This window comes from Nicrophorus vespilloides, unplaced genomic scaffold (genome assembly GCF_001412225.1).
Source record: "Nicrophorus vespilloides isolate i.1.1-1 unplaced genomic scaffold, Nicve_v1.0, whole genome shotgun sequence".
Taxonomy (NCBI): Eukaryota; Metazoa; Arthropoda; class Insecta; order Coleoptera; family Silphidae; genus Nicrophorus; species Nicrophorus vespilloides.
The window spans coordinates 93,644-113,993 of NW_017099719.1; the positions used below are offsets into that span (position 1 = coordinate 93,644).

At 28.5% G+C, this 20,350-nt stretch overlaps 2 protein-coding genes across 3 annotated transcripts in view; both read right to left on the bottom strand.

The window, feature by feature from the left end:
* The window catches only part of LOC108565362 (G-protein coupled receptor Mth2-like), an 18,082-nt gene extending 9,353 nt beyond the window's left edge, over positions 1 to 8,729 (bottom strand). The window contains exons 1-3 of one of the 2 annotated variants that reach the window (XM_017924786.1): positions 7,883 to 8,729; positions 7,383 to 7,820; positions 33 to 111 (exon numbers count right to left, since the gene is read on the bottom strand). In XM_017924786.1, coding sequence (XP_017780275.1) covers positions 33 to 111; positions 7,383 to 7,820; positions 7,883 to 8,615 — 1,250 coding nt within the window. In that variant the 5' untranslated portion in view covers positions 8,616 to 8,729. Of the gene's footprint in view, positions 1 to 32; positions 112 to 1,963; positions 3,392 to 7,382; positions 7,821 to 7,882 lie in introns of those variants that run through there. The other variant, XM_017924789.1, reaches the window with a different exon arrangement.
* A 7,957-nt stretch (positions 8,730 to 16,686) lies between these two features.
* On the bottom strand, positions 16,687 to 20,162 carry LOC108565355. Its single transcript, XM_017924778.1, has 4 exons — positions 20,159 to 20,162; positions 17,519 to 18,010; positions 17,027 to 17,464; positions 16,687 to 16,733 (listed from the first exon to the last, which is right to left on the bottom strand). Exons 1-4 carry the CDS (start codon positions 20,160 to 20,162, stop codon positions 16,687 to 16,689), a joined length of 981 nt encoding a protein of 326 aa, XP_017780267.1.
* Positions 20,163 to 20,350: the final 188 nt, after the last annotated feature.

A 20,350-nucleotide genomic window follows, 5' to 3' on the forward strand; every position in this document is an offset into this window, starting at 1 on the left:
TACTTATAATTAGATTGCTGAGTTAAACTTACCCAAAGGCCATGTACATATCGAAGCAAATAATGTTCAACCAGGTGAAGGATCCCAGGAAAGTGAACATGATAATGAAACCTGAAACAAATTTGTATCAAATTATAATCCGCCGTTGAATCACACACTCGCAGCCGTTCTAGAAACGTATTATTATATCATTGTATATAATATGGTGATATTATATTTACATTTTCCAGAGCAAGTGAAGAAAAATAGAATACGAAAATATTGTCATAGCTATTTCTATATTAAACAAAAGCGTTTGAGAGTTTAAAATATATATATAAAAACGGTATGCCCTAATGTAATTAATCATTCGCTGTTCGCAAGGAAAACAAATAAAGTAAATTTGGGTTAAAACTCCGCATGGGATGATCTAACAACGTTGACAGTAAACACGCGTTTTTTTTTCCTCTCTTCGTACACTTTGACCAACCTCGGCATTATACAAACTTCCGTCCAGCTTGGATAAACCAATTTTTGTTCGTGTTTATATTAGGGAATCACCTTTTACTCCCATTTTCTCTTCGCAATGCATACATGGACGTACACGTTAATTAAAGTCTGTTTAGCTTAGTAACAATCATAATTGTATAGTCATAAATATGTTTCGATAGTGGCTTTTATAACCGCATCGTCCTTGTTTGTATGCACGACTTAGTAAAAATATTGTTATTTTCAATGCAGGATTCATTTTTATTTTTCTATACTCCAATGTGTTATAGGTCATTGTTAATGTATCCTTATACTCATAGATTGCAACTTAAATGTATTTACAATAATAATTATATACATTTAACTAATTTATAACGTTGTTTTGTATAATTACACTTTTTACTTTATCTATTCTTTGCCATTACATTACATTTGAATAAGACTTAAAGAGTCTTTCAGAATAGAAATGATCAGATTTTCATTTAATTTTCATGAAATATTTTTTTAAAATACTCCAAAAGATTTCAAAAAATTAAATCAAAATCGACATTTTTGTATTTTATTTGTCTAAATAATTCATGTATTATTTAGTTTAATTGACATAATTATCTCAGATCATTTCATTCAAAATAATTTTAACATTAAACTTTTTAAAGTTAATCGAAATTTTACTACATTTGAGTGACGCATCAGTTGACTTGTTAATTAGCAATACACAATTAATATTGAAATTAATTAATTTAATTAAAAATATATTTCTTAATAACAATTAAAATAAATAGTAAATTGTGTGTTGTATCATCATCATTTCAAAATAATAACAGTTCAATAATTCAAGTAATTTCTGACTTTGACCTTCGTTTCATGATGCCGGATCACGCATTTAGAGACCACTCCTAGAGCCATTCTTTAACTTGATAGCTTGCTGATTTTGAAATGCAACTATTTCATTCATAATGTAATACCAATTTTGTAAAGTGCATTAACATTTATCACAAATATAAATGATTATGAACTTTTTGGAATTAATATGACTAATATATCGAAATTGATAATACAACAAATAATACGATTTTTCATATATTGATTACATTTTTTTATATAGTTTGGAATATCATCATCAATATAGAGAATCCGCACTATTAGAATAATTGCTATTTGATAGTATTTGTAAAAATATTATATAATTGTTTTAGAATATATAAAATACATTAGAATAAATAAATATTATACTTAATTATTGAAACATCAATCTGTATTTTGTAAATGTATATTACTTTATAAAAGTAATATGATAGTTTAATTATATGTATTTTGTAGATCATTTAAACCAGTTTTGAGATTGCGGTTAAGGAGGAATCTCTGTCAGATTTCTGTTTATTTTAAATGATCTTGAATGGGAATCCCAAAATTATCATATGCAATTCTCTCTTATTGCATAAGAGAAGAAAAAAAATGCATGAAAAGAGATACACGGAAATAAATCAAAACATACCCATAAGGACACATATCTCCTTAACGTTAACATTGATGGAGATTTCCATGCTTAAGAATCCGGCGAGTGTAATCAGACAGTAGCACAATATCAGGAATCCAAACTTGTTCATCAGATTCGGCAATATAATAAAACCAATTATAGTTAGCGAAAGAAAAACGCAGGAAATTCCCAAGAAAATCGAATTGATCCTAAAGTTTATGTCTTGAGAATGATCGTGAACGACGTATTTAAAGACCAAAGTTCTCTTGTCTCCTAGTGTTTCAAAGCAATATGATGGTTTACTGACATCCAAAAAAATGACGTTTTTATCACTTATTGACTTTATGCTTCCGTGCGAATCGATATTGAGAATTTCTTCATCGTCCAGCAATATTTTTTTAGTCTTAGGCGATTGGATAAGGGCGTATTTCTTGTGAATTCCTGTGTATGCTGGAACGAATTTGTAAGAGGGTGCAGCTTTGCACCTGGGTCCCAAGTAAAACTCGCCATCGACGCAGCATTTTCTAATGCACTGTATACCATTTTCCTTGTAAATCGAGCAAACATCTTCAACTTTCTCGCAGGATCTGACTACAGCTTTACCATTAGTTGTGAAATCAAGACAATAAGAGTCTTTCTGGAAGTATTGTGATCTATTGAATCTTATAGAGTAGTCGGTCTGGTAATCAATCTTGTCTTCATCGGTGATATAATCAACAATTGCGTGCGTGTGTATAGGACACTGGCTCATACTAACTTTAAGTAATTCGAAATGGGTTTTCAATGGTTTAGTGCTTTTATCACAACCGTGATTCTCGCTATTGTAATCATGTCCATAGGAACAGCATTTCGGAAACTGGATGTAATCGCTTTCCTCCTGCACTTTCCTCTCGTTACAATCAAATGTCACTAACGTTCCGTTCGTGGTAAAATCAACGCACTTCCCAACGCAGTCTGCGAAATTGATATAAGTTGATACTATCTGATTATTTTGCAAGAACGGTTCGCAGGTGAAATTCCCATTGGTTTCTTTGAGGCTCTCGAACTGTGGACAGCATTTAGGTGCTTTCAATCTGCTATTATCGTAGATGGCACATTCAGTCAAAGATAGAAGGATTGCAGCAAAGATGAATCGAACAGAAGACATTTCGCGTCTCGCGGCTCTCATGTCATTACTAAAGCTCAGATATCGAAGATCAGCTATAGAATGGAAACAAGTGGGGATAATGGAGCGCCGCGACGGTGGGAATGTTTACATTCACACTTTGATCTCACCAAATAGATTCTAAATTGAACGTAAGAGCCAATTTTCTAAATTAATTGCCACATCACGACTCAATTAAGGTAATTCCCTTTTCTGGGCGAGCCCAAATACAACAACATCACCGTTGATATTTTCCAGCTATATTTTTTTTTGTTACTGTTATTGATAAATTTTATTGATAATTATTAATTAATTATCCGATTAACACAACATTAACACGTTTCACACATCAACGTTTTATTTTTACATTGTTTACACGGTCTGCTTGACCAGATAGAAAACATTTCTTTTATCTTTATTTTAGATAAAAAAAAATATACAAGCACTGTTTCCAACCGAACTGCGATCATCTAAACTGTTTAAAATTAAATAAATACATTCAAACTTCTAGATTTATCTATATCCGACGATTAGATAAGCAATATTACTTTTGTATTCATCGCATCAAGAAATTTTATACGTTTAAAAAAAAATCATATTCATTAACAAATTAAATTATTAATGAACAAAATATGAAATATGTTGCGGTTAAAATGTCGTTATTTTTTGTTTTGTTTACGTTATTATTAATACGCGTATCCGCATTATGAAATTGGATGTCGCAATACATATACGCCTGCAAAAGTCCCCCCAATTATCCCAAGTTTCATTGTGGCCTTAACTAAAACACGCAGACGGATGACCTACTTATTGCAGATACACTTGCAGTTTATTTACACCAGGTGAATTTAAATAGCGTCGATGAATCGGATGTTTTCATTAAATGTATGAACGATTGTTATCGAAATAATTGTTCGATGAATCAACAAAGTACGTTCATCGTAAACAAACTTCTACAATTTCTACTTTTGCCTTACCCAATCAATTTTACATTTACTATCAATTACTATAATAACGACGTTCATAATATTATGAAATACTATTATTTACTTATTTAATGAAATAACGAAATGAAATATTAATTACATAAATACAAAAAATAAAACGTATTTATATTTTGTTATAACTAAATAAAAGAATAAACAGACGCCAGACCGCGCCTGGATCATATCTGGAATAATTCTTATTGTATAATATAATCTAAGAATCGACAGAGACATTTTTGCAGGAGTAAAAATCGTAAATATATTAACACTTTATGTTCAAATAAAATCTGCTAATAGCAAAGCAAATAAAATAAGTTAATTTGTATATTTGTGAAACGGATTTACTTTAGTGGGTCTTTCATTCAAATTATTTCATAATGTTTAAATATATTTTAAGATATTTCGTAATATTTTTATAAGCAATGAAATTTAAAGTTTTTAAAGTTTTAACAAATAGATAATATTAATTATTTAGATATCATTGTTTTTGAACATGTGACTATCATTACAATGACAATAGATAATTATATATTTTAATCTAGTGAAAATACGTTTCATTCATTTTAATTTGGTAAAGTCATGTACAGTAATTAATTGATTGAGCACGTTTATTAATGAATTTAAATTACACTGAAATGAAACGGAATACATTAGTAATTAACCGGAATGTTAACAAGGAAATAATATAATTAGCAAATGAACAAAACATTGGAATGTTCTAATTTTTAAAAATACATTTAGTTAACAAGATAATTTCATACAAGAATACGTCTATAACATGAAAACAAACAAAATATCTTGTTTGCATATTTTAGTCTGGATAAAAATAAATGACATAAGTACAAAAACAAGTAGAAATGTTACGGCTTGATAACGTTAAAAGTATTTACGATAAATAGTGAAACTAGGTAATGCAATTTGAAAACAATTTCTTTTACTAGCTTATCCAAAGTCAGTATATGATAGTAATAGACTTAATGTACAGTACTCGCATAACGAGCATTTAGCTTAACGAACAAAATGAATTGTAAGAAAAATGACTTGCTTAACGAGCGACATTTCGTATAATGAGTGACGATGAGAAGAGAAATCCCGGATTTTGTGTCTTCTACATCATTTTAAAAACTTGTGTACACATATTATTTGTATTTTTGAATATGTTTCACTATACGAGTACTTCACTATACTTCAGTTAAGCGAGGCTCCACTGTATATTTAAATTATCCGAATGTCTAATCGCTATTTCATAGAATAAGAGGGTGCAGTTAATTTCTAAGTAAATGATCGTATAAAAAATAACTTGCATGTGAAGCGTATATTCTGTTAGAATAAAAAAGCTAACACTTTTTGTTCTATTAGCTAATTGCAAAAAATTAAAATAGGTGACTGATCACTATAAATATTAAACAATTCATACGTCTAAGAGATTATGAATTGCAAGGTCAATTGAGAAAGAAACTTCTTGAAAAAATGCACATATTAATTACACGTGTCTTTTGGTATTCGTTAATGCAAATAGTTTTATTATAAATTTGAAAGATTGTAATAATTATTTTGATTTAAAATTTTGATTGCAAATCTGCATTTCTGTCTCTCATATGTTGTTATTGTTTACGGAACAGTACTTCTAGCACGACCGTTTCCGTGTGAATTTCTTGCTGTAACCTTGAATGTCGTATTCTTCGTTGCTAGTTCGTGCATATAATTAGTACATACCATTTATTTACTATAAATTGCTACAACTAAATTACCAATAACATATCTACATGATAAGAAATAAATCATTGCGAGAAACGATGAACACGACGCAATAATTTTTCAATAACGTATTCCTTGTCCTTGTTTTATCAAATGTACTCAAAGAGTATACTCTTAGCAATGGAAGGAACTTGTTTTTTGTGTTTGCTTATGTGAGCTATAACCAGTCGACCATCGACTTTTAACATCCGATCCACTAAACTTCACAAAAAAACGTACATTGCATCACCTTTCAAAATTCTTAACGTACTCACACTTAAGTTGTGAATTAAATATAATATTTCAATTTTACCAATTAAATAATTAAGCTATTTGTAGGTGTATTTTTATGAATAACTACAGTAAAAGATAAAACTTATCATTCAAATGAAAACATCTTCAGACTTTGTTTTAATTTTGTTAGTTATTAAACATCGAATAAAGTATTTATAATAAAACTATTATTATAAAGCACTCATGAAATTGTTGTTGCCATGATTTTCATTACCTTGATTATTATTCATATTTTTTTCACAACATCCGAACATTAAATTAATCGCATATCCGATGCTATTACATAACACGTTACTGATTCATGCAAATGAACAACCAATTATCAGTTGTTATTACAGAAAAATGCAATATAATTGAACCATAATTAAGATAATCCTTACAACTTATAATTGTTGTTTTATAATATGTTTACTTTATTAGAATTTCAACATATTTTTAAATGTAATAGTCCTGATGGCCTCAGGCTTTTCATTTTGATTTGAGTAAATAACAAGAAGAATTTTAAAATAAAATACGCTTTGGCTTAAAATCACGCATCTTAAAATGTCAAACAATGTGTCGCAAGCCGTAAAGTCATTAAATAATTGCATACAATAACTTAGCCCGGCGTTCCGAACGCAACGATATTTAGTCTGCATTTTGAAATGAATCGTACATAATTGCTTTCTCGCTTCCTGGCTACTACGCAATTATGTGTTTGCGGCTTCATTGCCACATTACATAATAAACTCAAGAACGTAAAAACTAAAGAGAAATTGTGAATTTATTATTTGTTAGAAAGATGTTACGAAGATTTAATTATAACGTGTAAATAAAGTTGCCTATGTGGTATATGATCCACAAAGTATTTTAAAAACCTTCTCGATTAGATTGATTATAATGTATTATTGTTTGTTATAAAGATGTAAATTTAATTTGCTATGTGATAAAGTTGCAAAGACTTATTAATTAATTTGAATTTGAAAAAGTAAATGTAACAGAAAATGTTTTAATTAACTGTTAAATTTGATTAAGTGTTAATTAAAATGTATTTTGAAATTAGTTAAAACTGCAAAGATATATTTGTTTTCTAAATAAAATGTTATTTAAAAATATTTATCGATATAATGATAATTACTGAGATATTTACCAATCATTGCGAAATGTTTATGTAATTTCGAATTGCATATTCAAATGGGTTTGCGTAATTGATACCCGCCCCGTTGTAATTATAAAGACTTTTTCGATAATGGAAAATTATTAATTATAAAAAAGATGTATGTGTGTATGTCCTTACCGATTGTCAGGCAGAATGATTTATCCCATACGCTTTTATTGTTGAATTGCATGGCCGATAAGGTCAGGTAGCCTAGGAACGTTATGAAACAATAGCATAAGATGGATTTTCCGAACAGGTGAAGGGCGTCAGGTAGCAAACAGTAGAGGACCATCGTCAGCAGGAAGAAGAAGCACGAAATAGCTAAACCGACGCTGTTTATTTTAAGCTTAGACTCCGTCAGCGGTAATGTTTTTGGTAGAAATAGGAAGAATCTCTGGATGGAAACGTTTTTGCTAAGGTGCATTTCGGTGCAGTAAGGCGCGTCCTTTGAATTGGACGTCACAGGACTGTTCTTTGAGATGCAAGACAAATCTCCGATCTTATCGACTTCGCAATTGTGGTGCGGTTTAGCTATATATTTATTCGCAACGTGAGATTGGATTACGGCGAAGTTCTCTATGAAAACAAAATGATTAGTCTCGAGCACAATATTTGATATTGAGCGATGTATTTATTACCTTTGCTTTGCTTGATCTTAGTGTGGTTTATATCAACGCCGTATTCGAAAGCTATTTCACAAGTATTGCCTATATAAATCTGACCATCGAGGCAACATTTCCTAATACACCTGACTTTATTATCGTCGAAACTCCTTTTACACGTGCTTTCGTACGTTTGGCAGACCCTGACCACCCTTGATTTATTTTTCGTCTCGTCCAAGCAGTAAGTACCATAATCGAAAGTATTATTGTCAAAGCTCACCTTCAATTCACTATCAAAAGTCGTTGTATTTGCAGTGATATAATCAACAATCGCGTGAGTTTTCAAAGGACAATGCGAAAGGCTTATGTTTAAAACAGTGAATCCTACAGGTTCTTCGATAACTCGGCCTTTCGCGCATCCGTGCAAAACGGGATCGTAATGATAATTTAACGGACAACATTTCGGGTATTCCCTGTGCGTTTGGTATTCTATTCCTTTGGTTCTGCAATCGTACCTCACCAAACGGTTGTGGTTGCTACTGAGAAAATCAACACAATGATCACTACATTTTTCAAATAATTCCAACGGTTTCGCGTGCACTTGGATGTATTGGCGCCTTTCTGAACATGAGAGCGTTCCGCTCGTATTAAGCAAATGGCTATTCAAAGGGCAACATTTGGGGGAGTTTATTTCGGGATTTACGAAGGGCTCCAGCCCGTATACTATAAGTGGGAACAGCAGAATTGTGCTGTACGCAATCATCTTCATGACCGTTCACTTTCTCACTTACTCTGCTCACATTTCACAGACGTACTGAATTGAAACTCAAACATCATCGGACACTCAAGCACGTACGAGTGGGAGGAAGAGCGCCGCGACGACCAAAAGTGCATTCGATTTGACTGTGTCACGAACGACCATCCACTTCCACCAACAAAAATATATTGTTATACAATGATCTTGTTAATTACCCATCAAAATGTACTTTATTTCAGAAAATAAAGAACAAATAAATCTATAAATATTTAATCTACAAATAGAACTCAATCACTTCAAAAACTTTGAAATTCTTCTAATAAAAAAATATAATTACAATAGAAATTATAAAATATATTAGTTCAAGCTAAAAACATGCAATAATAATTGGATATGATTATAGAAATAATAGTAAAATATATAGAATCAAAAAAGATAAATATTTGTGAATCATACATAGAACTATTAATAATAAGGTGTGGCAAAAGGCTATTGACCGTTGATTTTTTTAGACGCGAATTTGTAATGAAGGAAAACAATTAAATTAATTAACTCGAAACTAAATGTAAATGTAATTAATGGACAGGAAATTCAGGTTCATAACCTACTAAAAATATATTTTCGTTCCAAACTGTTGTTATTAGTATCAAACATAATATTTACATCCTCTTCTTCGAGATGAAAACATGCAGAACACGAAAGATTTCTAAATTTGGAAATTGGATGATTAAACATATGATTCTATATTATTTTACTTTTAAATTAATTAAAACAAATAAGTGACCTATTTTTAAAGCAATGTTACATTCCTCGTTTGATTTCATTGATTTTATGCAAGGCGTTCACTTCACTATAAATTAGTGTTCGTTATTAGAACGGGTTCAATAAAAAAAAATCTTCTCGTTTATGTTTATATAATCATTTTTATATTCACAATTTATGTCGTTACCTTGATTATAATATATTCGAATCTAAACCGATTTTATTTGTGTTTGTGTTTATTGTAAATACTAACTAGTGAGTTGCTGTCACGATAAGACTGTTATTTCCAATACGTACAGTATTGACAGTTCTAAAATAAAAGTTTTGTTTTATTCAGATATCTCTAGATTTCATATAAATTTTTGTTTTTCTTTATTTAAACATAAAGAAATGTTTGTTAAATTTAAGAAAATATATACATTCAATATAAATCGGCTGAAAACTTTATATATTTTTAGTTTTATTCTATAAATACACAGAAAAAAATATTACTCTAAAGAAAAAAAATATAGTTTTAATTCAATAAAACATATTTATTTTTTAAATTAATATATATATTAAGTTTTTCGTACTTCTAAATAAATTTCATATGAATATAATAAAGATTTGATAAAATTAATTATTTGAGAATCTAATTTATAACTGTTATCACATAAATATTATTATTTATTGGTCCACACACTTCTCACATTATACAGGATGTTTTTGGTACATCATTTATTTACTCAATATACAAACTAAGCATAAACATAACATTTAATGGCACACTCTGGTATGAAAACTTGAAAATGACTTAGATGCTCGCGTTTTATGAACATCTCTCCTGATATAGAAAATTCATTATTATAATATGAAATAAATGATTGAGATACATAAAAATGTTACAGTTGATCTCCTTACATTACTACTTATTCCTTATCTTTGAAGGTCACTTGTGTTATGATAATTATCTCAAAATACGTAGATTGTACATTCACTTTTTATTTGTTATTCTCTAATGGAACAAAAAAATACGTACACAAGCTTTGACGGATTATAAAATTTAAATTTTCCACAATTCAAAAACTAATTAAATTATAATTATAAACTATTGAAACCATATTAATTTATGTGGCGAATTATTCTAATAAAAAAAATAGAAGATTATTTATGTATGGTCAACAATTGAGAAACAAAAAATCTACTTAAATTCGTGTGTGAATTCGTTTCAGTTACACTTGAACTAATTCAAGAATAAACAAAGTCTATCTTTATCAAGAGAGATTATTTTGTGTAGCGTGTGTTTAATTTAAAATAAACTTAGTTTTCTTCTTATTTTAATATCTTTACTCAATAGTTTCTTATTTCATGTTTATTAACATTTACTTTAATTTAGAAAAAAAATTAAATTAAGTTTATGATTCTTGATGACAACATTATTGATTTTCTTCTTTGCTTTCATAATTATTTCTAATTTTGGATGAAGAGTTTAGAAAAAGGAAAACTGAAACGATCGTTATTTTTGTCAACAAACTTAATACTATAGTCAATGTAAATGATCTTCTTAAAGGAAATATATAAGATGATGCTATTTAGAAATGGAAGAGAAGGATAAAAGTAGAAAAGAAATATAACTGAAAATCTTATATTATTTCATTCTTAACCATCCTTACAAAGCTTTTCCATCCATTGAAATTCATGATAATATTCTTTGAAACAAATTCAAAAGGTTTTAAATATCTTTTACCTGTTACCAGGAACATTTGCACATCAATGTGAGGCCCTATGCGCAACCTGATTTGGTCATTTTGGAGGGCCAGGAAATGTGTAATAAAAAGAAATAACATTTTTTTCAAGTAAACATAAATATTTTAACATACTAACAAAATAAATGTTTTGTATTTATTTGCTATTGTTGATTTAATGCAATTGTTTTGATTTCATTAAATCGAACAAAATTCTAAAATATAAAAAGTATGAAGAACAACAATTCAATATAAATAAACAAAAAATATAAATCATTGGTAAAACAAAAAATAATCATTCTATAAAATTAAACAAATACAAAAGCTACCTCAAAAATAACGAATAGTACTGAAGATTGAAACGTGTCTTCAGTACTTTTCTTTATTTTTTATGTTAATCTAAAATTATAAGAAACAAATTTGTAAAATTCATATAAATTTTATAAATAAAATAATAACTGGTTTGAATAAAACAAATTGGAAACGTTCGGTGTAAAAAATCCCATTTAGACAATTGAACGCGTAAATTAACACGTAGACATCAGATTCACAGGATCGTGAGTCATTATCACAGCATTCAGAATGTTTGCGTCGTCTCACCTACTGCAATATTTGTACAATCACAAGATTGTAGACGCTATTTGTAGCTTATAATTGTTTTGAATAATGGCAGACTCAACGGTGTGAATATTAAATGCTGTTTATATCAATAGTAATACAATTATTTTTTACTCGTCAAACTATCTGCATGTTAACAAAGTTAACAAAGAATGTCAAGTAATTCTTTCAAGGTAATTTAGCGGTTACAAATAATCAAAAAAAGTAAAATTCCCACAGAAAATTAATGAGCAGGAAATTACTAATTTCATTTTTTTTGCATTGCAGTGCAATTATAATGTGCAAAAATTATGCTTATTTTACACATACATATTTTATTAAGAGCATTTTTTTTGTATTGTTGATATAATGTATGGGTCTATATTGCAAGCCCGACAACCGTCTATTGAAATCCCGACTGTATCGAAATCCCGGCTGTATTAAAATCCCGTCGCTTGAAATCCCGACTATGTCAAAATCCCGACTACCATAATCCCGACTATGTCAAAATCCCGACTACCATAATCCCGACAATCAAAATCCCGACTATATTGAAATCCAGACTACCATAATCCCGACTATATCGCAATCCCGACTACCATAAAAATGTTATTGTAGAAATTTATAATAATAAAAGACACTGTCGGGATTTCGATATATTCGGGATTTTGATTGTCGGGATTATGATAGTCGGGATTTTGACATAGTCGGTATTTCGATATAGTCGGTATTTCGAACGTCGAGATTTTGAGCCAGCCGGGATTTCGGTTGTCGGGCTTGCGATTGCCACCGATAATGTACGTATTTTTTTTATTAATTATTCAGTAATATTGTACATATACAATATTCATTAATTTATGAATACAATTAATATAAATAATATACACAGGACCGTACTAAGATATTTGGCTTCCGTGGATTATACGAATAATGCGCCCTTGTTCATAAGACAATACAAATGAAGGTACTATAGACAATTTAAGCCTGTGGTTATTGCAGAAAATAATAAAAACTTATTAAAGTATGAATTGTTAAGAACTGTCTGATTGAAATACAGGTTAACGGTCAAAATGAATTCTAAGAAAAAGGACTCGCTTAACGAGCAACGTTTCCCAAACGAGTAACGATGAGAAGAAAAAATCCCGGATTTTTGCTACATCATTTTTAAAACTTGCGTACACACATTATGTGTACTTTTGAATATGTTTCACTATACGAGTAAAGATCATGAAATTTTGGAACGGATTAAACTCGTTAAGCGAGTTTCCACTGTATGTATATTGTATATAATTCATTCAATTATGAGTGAAAAATGACAAGTCTGTTATTATACCGTAGAAAATAAGTAAAACGTGGAAATGGAATGTTTACATAACGTAAATTAATTTCGCTTTTCAAATGTGTTTATTCATTCTTGTTAATTTACAAGTGCTATTGATATGTTTGTTGAGAAAAGAACAAACTTATCTAGAATATTCAAAAAGCTTTGTATTTAAAAACACAATTGAATAGAGATGAAATAATTTGTGATACCTAAAATGAGAGTTATTGTGTACTATGTGTATCATATTTCATTATACAATTTATTACTTAAAATAATCCATTTCTTTGTATATATAGAAAATATTCATATCAATTTTTAATTTATACATGCTTTTGAAAATATTTCTAATTACAATGTAATAAAAAATACAACGTTGAATAAATTTTAAGTAAAGAAAACATTTGTTACTGATATTCGCACATAGTCACATAAATCTTTGCTATTTAAAAACGTATTACGAATAATCCAACGCATTTACTTTGTTTACATATTTCTTTTAATGGCTTCTTAGTTCTCAACAAAAAAAAACTTGGATAAATGATGTTTTAATACAATATTAATTGAAAAAAACAATTTAAATGTGCAATAAATTATGTTTATTATAATTATGATTAATTAATTAGTTTCATTAATGAAGAAAAACGTTGGAAAAGAAACATATTTATATTTTGAGATGTTGCTACAATGAACGGAAAATAGGTCAATGTATGATTTTAACGTATTATATTTTCAGCTCGAAACCGCAAACAATGAATACATTCTTTATTATGGTTCCATTAACGTAAGTATCTCAATAACATGCAACTGGCTTTCAGGAATTAGTACACTTACATAAAGAAAGAAAAATATTTAAGAATACTAAAATTAACGAAATCTAAACAATGTTTTGTAAATCGAAATAATAATGCTAAATGTTATAGTAATTTGTAACAACAATGAAGTAATAACTTTATGTATTAATATTGTTATTCTTGTAAACTTAATGTGAATTATTCATTGTCAATAATAGACAAATGAAACTTATTAATAATAATATTTTTGCTTTATTATTACTACAATATTATTAATTTTGATAAGAAACTTCCAAATCTTAATAGACTTGAAGAAAAATGAAGTTTGTTTAAAATCATTGATTTAATTGATAGGCAACCCAAATTGCACTGTAGTATATAATTTAGTATATATAGGTGTTAAAGCAAATTTAATTATATTTTTTTTAAATTAACTAAATTTGAATTGTGCAAAATACAATTAAAAATAGTACATAATTTAGTATGTGTAGGTAAGAAAATTTAATTATAGCAATACATCGCATAGTGCGGCTTCAATCAGTGCGGATTCATTCAACTACGAATTAAAAAGAAACTAAATTTTAATTGAGCAAAATACAAATAAATTCTAAAATATGCTACAGAACAATAAATAACAATAAATGATCGTTTTTCTCCAAGTCTCTTTTTGTGTAGTTTATTTTAAAGTCCTCAATTAGTCCGATTTCAAACTGTGCTCTAAACTAGCCATGCTGTGTGAAGTATTGCTATATTTTTATCCAAACCTGTTATTTCTTTATTGAATTCAACCAACATCAAGTGCAGCAGATCTACAAATCATCAGAAACGTACAAGTCTGAATAATATAACTCAAAGATTCTCAATACTTGGGGAGTCGTAGAAAATTTGATGACAGACGGAACAATATGTTATTCTACACATACCCATTCTTCGGGGGATCCTTTAATTTTTTAAGAGCAAAAGGGAGTCGCGTACCAAAAACTTTGAGAAACACTGATCTAACCAATCTTTAATATACGGTAGTACCATAAGGGGCAGACATTGGTTTAATCATTATTTCACATTCAATATACAAATTTATTAAATGATTGTCTTATTTATGTTTGAATGGTTGTATATAAAAATATACTTTCAATTAAAACCTAATACAGGAATATCCCAACTTGCGATCTCCCGGACTTACGAACAAAATTTTAAAAGCTCTAACTTGTTACAAAGAAATATATAATGATAAAAAGTTAACTGTCCAAACTAAAATTGATAATTTCTTAATAAAATATAATATTTTTGGAAGATGCACTATCTGTTTTGTTGCATTTGTTTCTTTTATCGTTTTTTATTAAATAATTGTGATGTCTACATTGAAAAGTATTTGTAACTAAGTATTTTGTTTATTTTAATCAATATTTTCAAAGTTATTCTGTCAGTAATACGGAATTTAACATACACTCGGTCCACTTTTTATGTGTACTCTTTTTATACGGTTTTGAAGTTATGCGTTTTTTATTTCAAGAAGCATTGCTTTAGAAATGTCATATAAACCTTATAGAAATGTTTTGATTATATTGAAATATTTCAGAAACTTTACAGAGACGTTGCAGATCTTTTTATTTATATAATTATTACTTCGTAAGCATAAATGTGTGTTTCAGGTTAAAATAATGTAAATCAACTGAACATTAAGATAACATATTTTGAAAAATACACTAATTAATTGGTAAACGATTAGTAATTAATATCTTTGAATCGTTATCAGAACGCAAGGCGGCAATAGTTAATCAATTGAGTTTTTGGCGGAACGTAAACATTGATATCTAAATAACGTAAAAATACAAAATCATAAACGTGTTGTAAATATTTAGCGCAATATATTTTTATTAAACTATAAATACCGCAAAAACCAATAAATTACGTACACGTTTATATTTTATAACACCGCATCACATCACTTATTTATTATTTTTCTGCAAAAATTAGCTAATACAGATTATTAAATGAAAACGTATCTACTTAGCATTACAAATCGCTTAAAATCCGAAAGAATTCCCACTGTTTCCTTTAACACAGTTAAATGAATATTTTAAGAAATAATGATTGACGTAGTATCTAAATTTACCAATGTTTTATTATAACCGATTCTTTTATTCCCTACATTTTTTTAACTGATTCGATTTAATTAATTAATTTATTTAAAAAATACATATTTTTTTTTGTTTAAAAGATAAAGTTTAAACAATAAATAATACTAGCAAAATACAAGTTAATTCGAAAGATCAACATCTGTTCACAATTTGCTACTGTTTGCCCAATGTCTACTGAAATAGAAACGCATATAACCTGAATACTTATTGATTCATTGTAGCTTGTAAATCCAACATATTGATGTATTTTAACCTTTCAAACCTAAAGTGATTATATACATATTATAAACAATACAATTTATATTTATAGTCTACATATGGTAACTATAAATATGTTATTTTTAATAAATATTTGCAAGAAATTGAACGAATTTTGACTATCAACAAAGTACTCAATAAATAAACAATGTTTGAACACAATAAATGTCTGAGTTTGGGAATGTTGTTCGCAAATTTAGAATTATATTAAATCAAGTATTTGTTTGTCTTAGGAGGTTTCTCTTTTAAATGTTTCAATCGAGAAAATTGTGTGAAAGTTTGTTGTGGTATATTGCTAAGAAATTGTTTTCATTTCATTGAGTGGAATGATTACTTACTAAGTAATTTCAATTATAATTAAATTATACTAAACTATAAATAAAGTAAATAATTTATATGAGATATATTGGAGTCATTTATATTGTTTCTTTAATCAGACGCTAATTCTGTTTGTCATTATTGATTAAGTAAACATTAAGTAAACAGTTAGTCGTCATCCAAATATCTTAGAAATAATTGCAAATTCGTATATCCTAGAATTATATATTACGAAATGTAAACATGATATAAATAAATCGCAGTCTTTTTATACTATAAACAATTATTTTGGTAAAGTAAATTATATTTTAATCGCTGTTGCATTTAACTTTAATTGACATCACCCAATATGCTGATCTTATAAGTAAATGGCAACGATAAATGATATTTATGAACTATTTGGTTTGATTAGAAGGAAACGGAACAAATTTACCGGGTCGTAAAGTATTTTATGTTGTGTACGCAGGATGTTAAATATATGTGTATAGCAAATTCGAAGCAGACTTACCCAAAGACACACATGAAGTGTAGCTCCACAAATGACTAGGTTTGAATTTGACTATAGATATCGTTACATTAGCAACAAACGTTATTAAACAATAGCAGCTATTTGCCTTCTCGAAAAGTTTCATCCACTTTGAGGTGAGCAAATATGTAATTAGAGTCAATGCAAGGAAGAAGGCGGATATTAATAACAGGATGCTACTAACGACGAAATCCATATCAGGTTTGTTTAAGTCCTTGTTAAAATATAGGAATACCATTTGCTGTATAACACCTTTGGTCTCTCGAGCCTCGGTGCAGTAAACAGCGTCCAAAGAATTGTACGCTTTAGTCTCATTGCGTATAACACACTTCAAATTGCCAATTTTATCCACCTCACACAAGTGCTCCGGTTTCCAAGGATATTTTGTTCCTTCATGAGATTGAATTATTGCAAATTTATCTGAAAATCAATAAAGAAATAAAGAATCAATTGGAAAGTTTCCATTTTACGTACCTCCTTCATTGGTGTGGAAGAAATTTTTCTTCAATTGAATTCCATGATTGAAAGTTTTCACGCATTTCTTGCCATTTTTATAAGATTGGCCATCGGGGCAGCATTTTCGAATGCATAATATTTTATTATCATCAAAAGACGTTTTACAGACATCTTCATATTTTTGGCATGCTCTAACTAAGTTTGTACTATTAGACGTTTCATCCAAACAATAACTTCCGTATTGGAAATTTCTGTTCGACAAAGATGCCACCAAACCATAATCTATTCTTAAATTATCATCGTAATCGACGTAATCGACTATGGCATGCGTCTTCAAAGGACAATGCGAAAGACTGATGTTGAAGACGGTGAATCCTTCCAAGTTCATCACTCTGTTGCTTTTGATGCATCGATGCTCCGATTCCTCATACTGAAAACCCAATCTGCAGCATTTCGGATATGCCAAATACTCGACGGATTGAAACGTTCGCTTGTAACAATCGTACTCAACTAAGGTGTGTTTAGAATCATTCACCAAAAAATCTATGCACTTAGAGGAACAGCTGGTAAAATTGCGAACAGATTCCGTAAATATTTGGAAATATTCTTCACTGTACACGCAGTTGTATATTCCATTAAATTCTAAGTGTTCGTCGAACGGACAGCATTTCGGTAATGTAATTTGCGGATTTTTGAAATACGAGGTAAAACACGAAACGCATTGTACGGAAATTGATACTACAATTATAGATAAAAGTGACATCCTTTTTTTTTTGCATGCAATTGTTTCACCTTCGCGGTTTCAATTTCACGAGCGAACTGAAACTCAATCACAGAGAATTCTCTCGGGGTGGGAGAAAAAGCGCCGCGACGGCCAACTGACATGTGTTTGTGTGTATAATTACGTGTCTCAGAATGTCATTAAACTTATTTTAATTTCCTATGAAAATCATATAGATAACAATATCTTACTAAATAAAGAGTACTATAAATAAATATTAGCACAATTACACAAATTCTAACTATGACATTATTATCATTCCATGCTTCTTTCTTCTCTTATTCTCTTATATAATTTATAAAAAAAAAATAAATATTGTTTCAAAACTTGTAAATCAAATAACAATTATTTAATTTTATAAAATAAAATAAAAACCATGATTTATTTCATTAATATATGGTTTTCAATCAGAAATATTCTTTTTCAAATACGATCAAAACAAAACAAAAATATTTGTCTAATATATTTGGAGTATTTTATTGAATCAAAATACAATGAAAAAAAAAAGAGATAACACAAGTGTATTAAAAATAATACGGTAATAATAACAATATATTTATCTACCTTTCTTATCCGGATAAATCTCTATTATTATATCATATTTATTTACGAATTTTCTAAAAAAATATGTTTTCTTTGAGTGTATGTAGTTGATGTATGAAGCCAAACTAATTAGTTACTTTTGTGAGTGGCAAACATTCAAGAGGTTTACATTAAGACCCTTTGAAGTTTTGCTGTGTATGAAGTATAATTCTATCTGGTATACAATTTGCATTAACCTAGTAATCTAGTAATAAGACGTGGAAATATTTGAAACGTTCTTAAATTTAAATTAGGTGATAATTACTAATGACAAAGCGAGGTTCCACTGTACTAGATTTAAAATAGATCGATATTGTTCAATGTATAAATGATATGAAAGTAAAACAAACAGAAAAACATCTAACAAGATATACAAGCAAATCTACAAATTGTGACTGATTTATTGATTATTATTTAACAATTAAAAATTGATCAAAAGATGTTTTCTAGAATTATAGGGTATGGTTTATGGTTTCAGAAAGATACAAATATTAGTTTTAAAATAGATCGATATTGTTCAATGTATAAAAAATATCAAATCAAAAATATCAAATTTATTCGTATTTTGTGACGAAATGTAGAATTAATAGAATTTTTTTTTTAATAAAAACTAAGAGTTAAAACATAAAATTAAATGTTCAAACATAACATTCCATTTTTCAATTAATGCAATCCTTGAAAATATTAAATACTTTGAGTGATACTTTTTGAAAACACTAATGAAGAAATGCATGAACAATATTCCTTACATAATATTTAGCATGCAATTTCATTAACCAACTGAGTCAACAGTATCCAGAAATAACTTAAAATCTGACGTTAATAATTTTTTGCAGTCGCATTATTTGCAGCGGCTTGTCCTTAATAACTAGCTTCCTGTTTTGCAAATTGTTTAATAATGTTTATTTAACCTGCTATCTAGTTTGCTTATTTGCATAGATAAAGATTAGATTATTGATAATACATATTAATTAGTTGAAGTACTTGTGAACATTAAATTGTATTATACATTTTTTGCTGCTCGTAGAGTTGATCACATGAAATAGATATCAAACTAAAATCAAATTTAGTAGGGATTATTAACAATTTTTCTAATAATTATATTTATATAATAATTTGCCAAAACTCAATAAAAATAAAGAAGGTATTATTAATTTATATATTATTTTTGGTCTAATTATTGGCTAAAATATCTGAAAAATATTATTTCTGTAGCAAAAATCAATTAAACATTTTAACAAAAAATACATAAACATTTTAGTTTCAAATCTTATTATTACCACTATACTTATTACCCATATTATGTGACAATTATTTTACTGTACTTTTGTTGTCTTATGTTGGTGATCTCACAAAATATCATGACCGCGACCTCCAAACAAAGATCAAATAAATCCGGTTGTTATGTACTATATAAAACTTGTTAAATTTGTTCGTTTTTATCACACGTATTTCTTGAAGCATATCGATTTCATACAATAAATAAT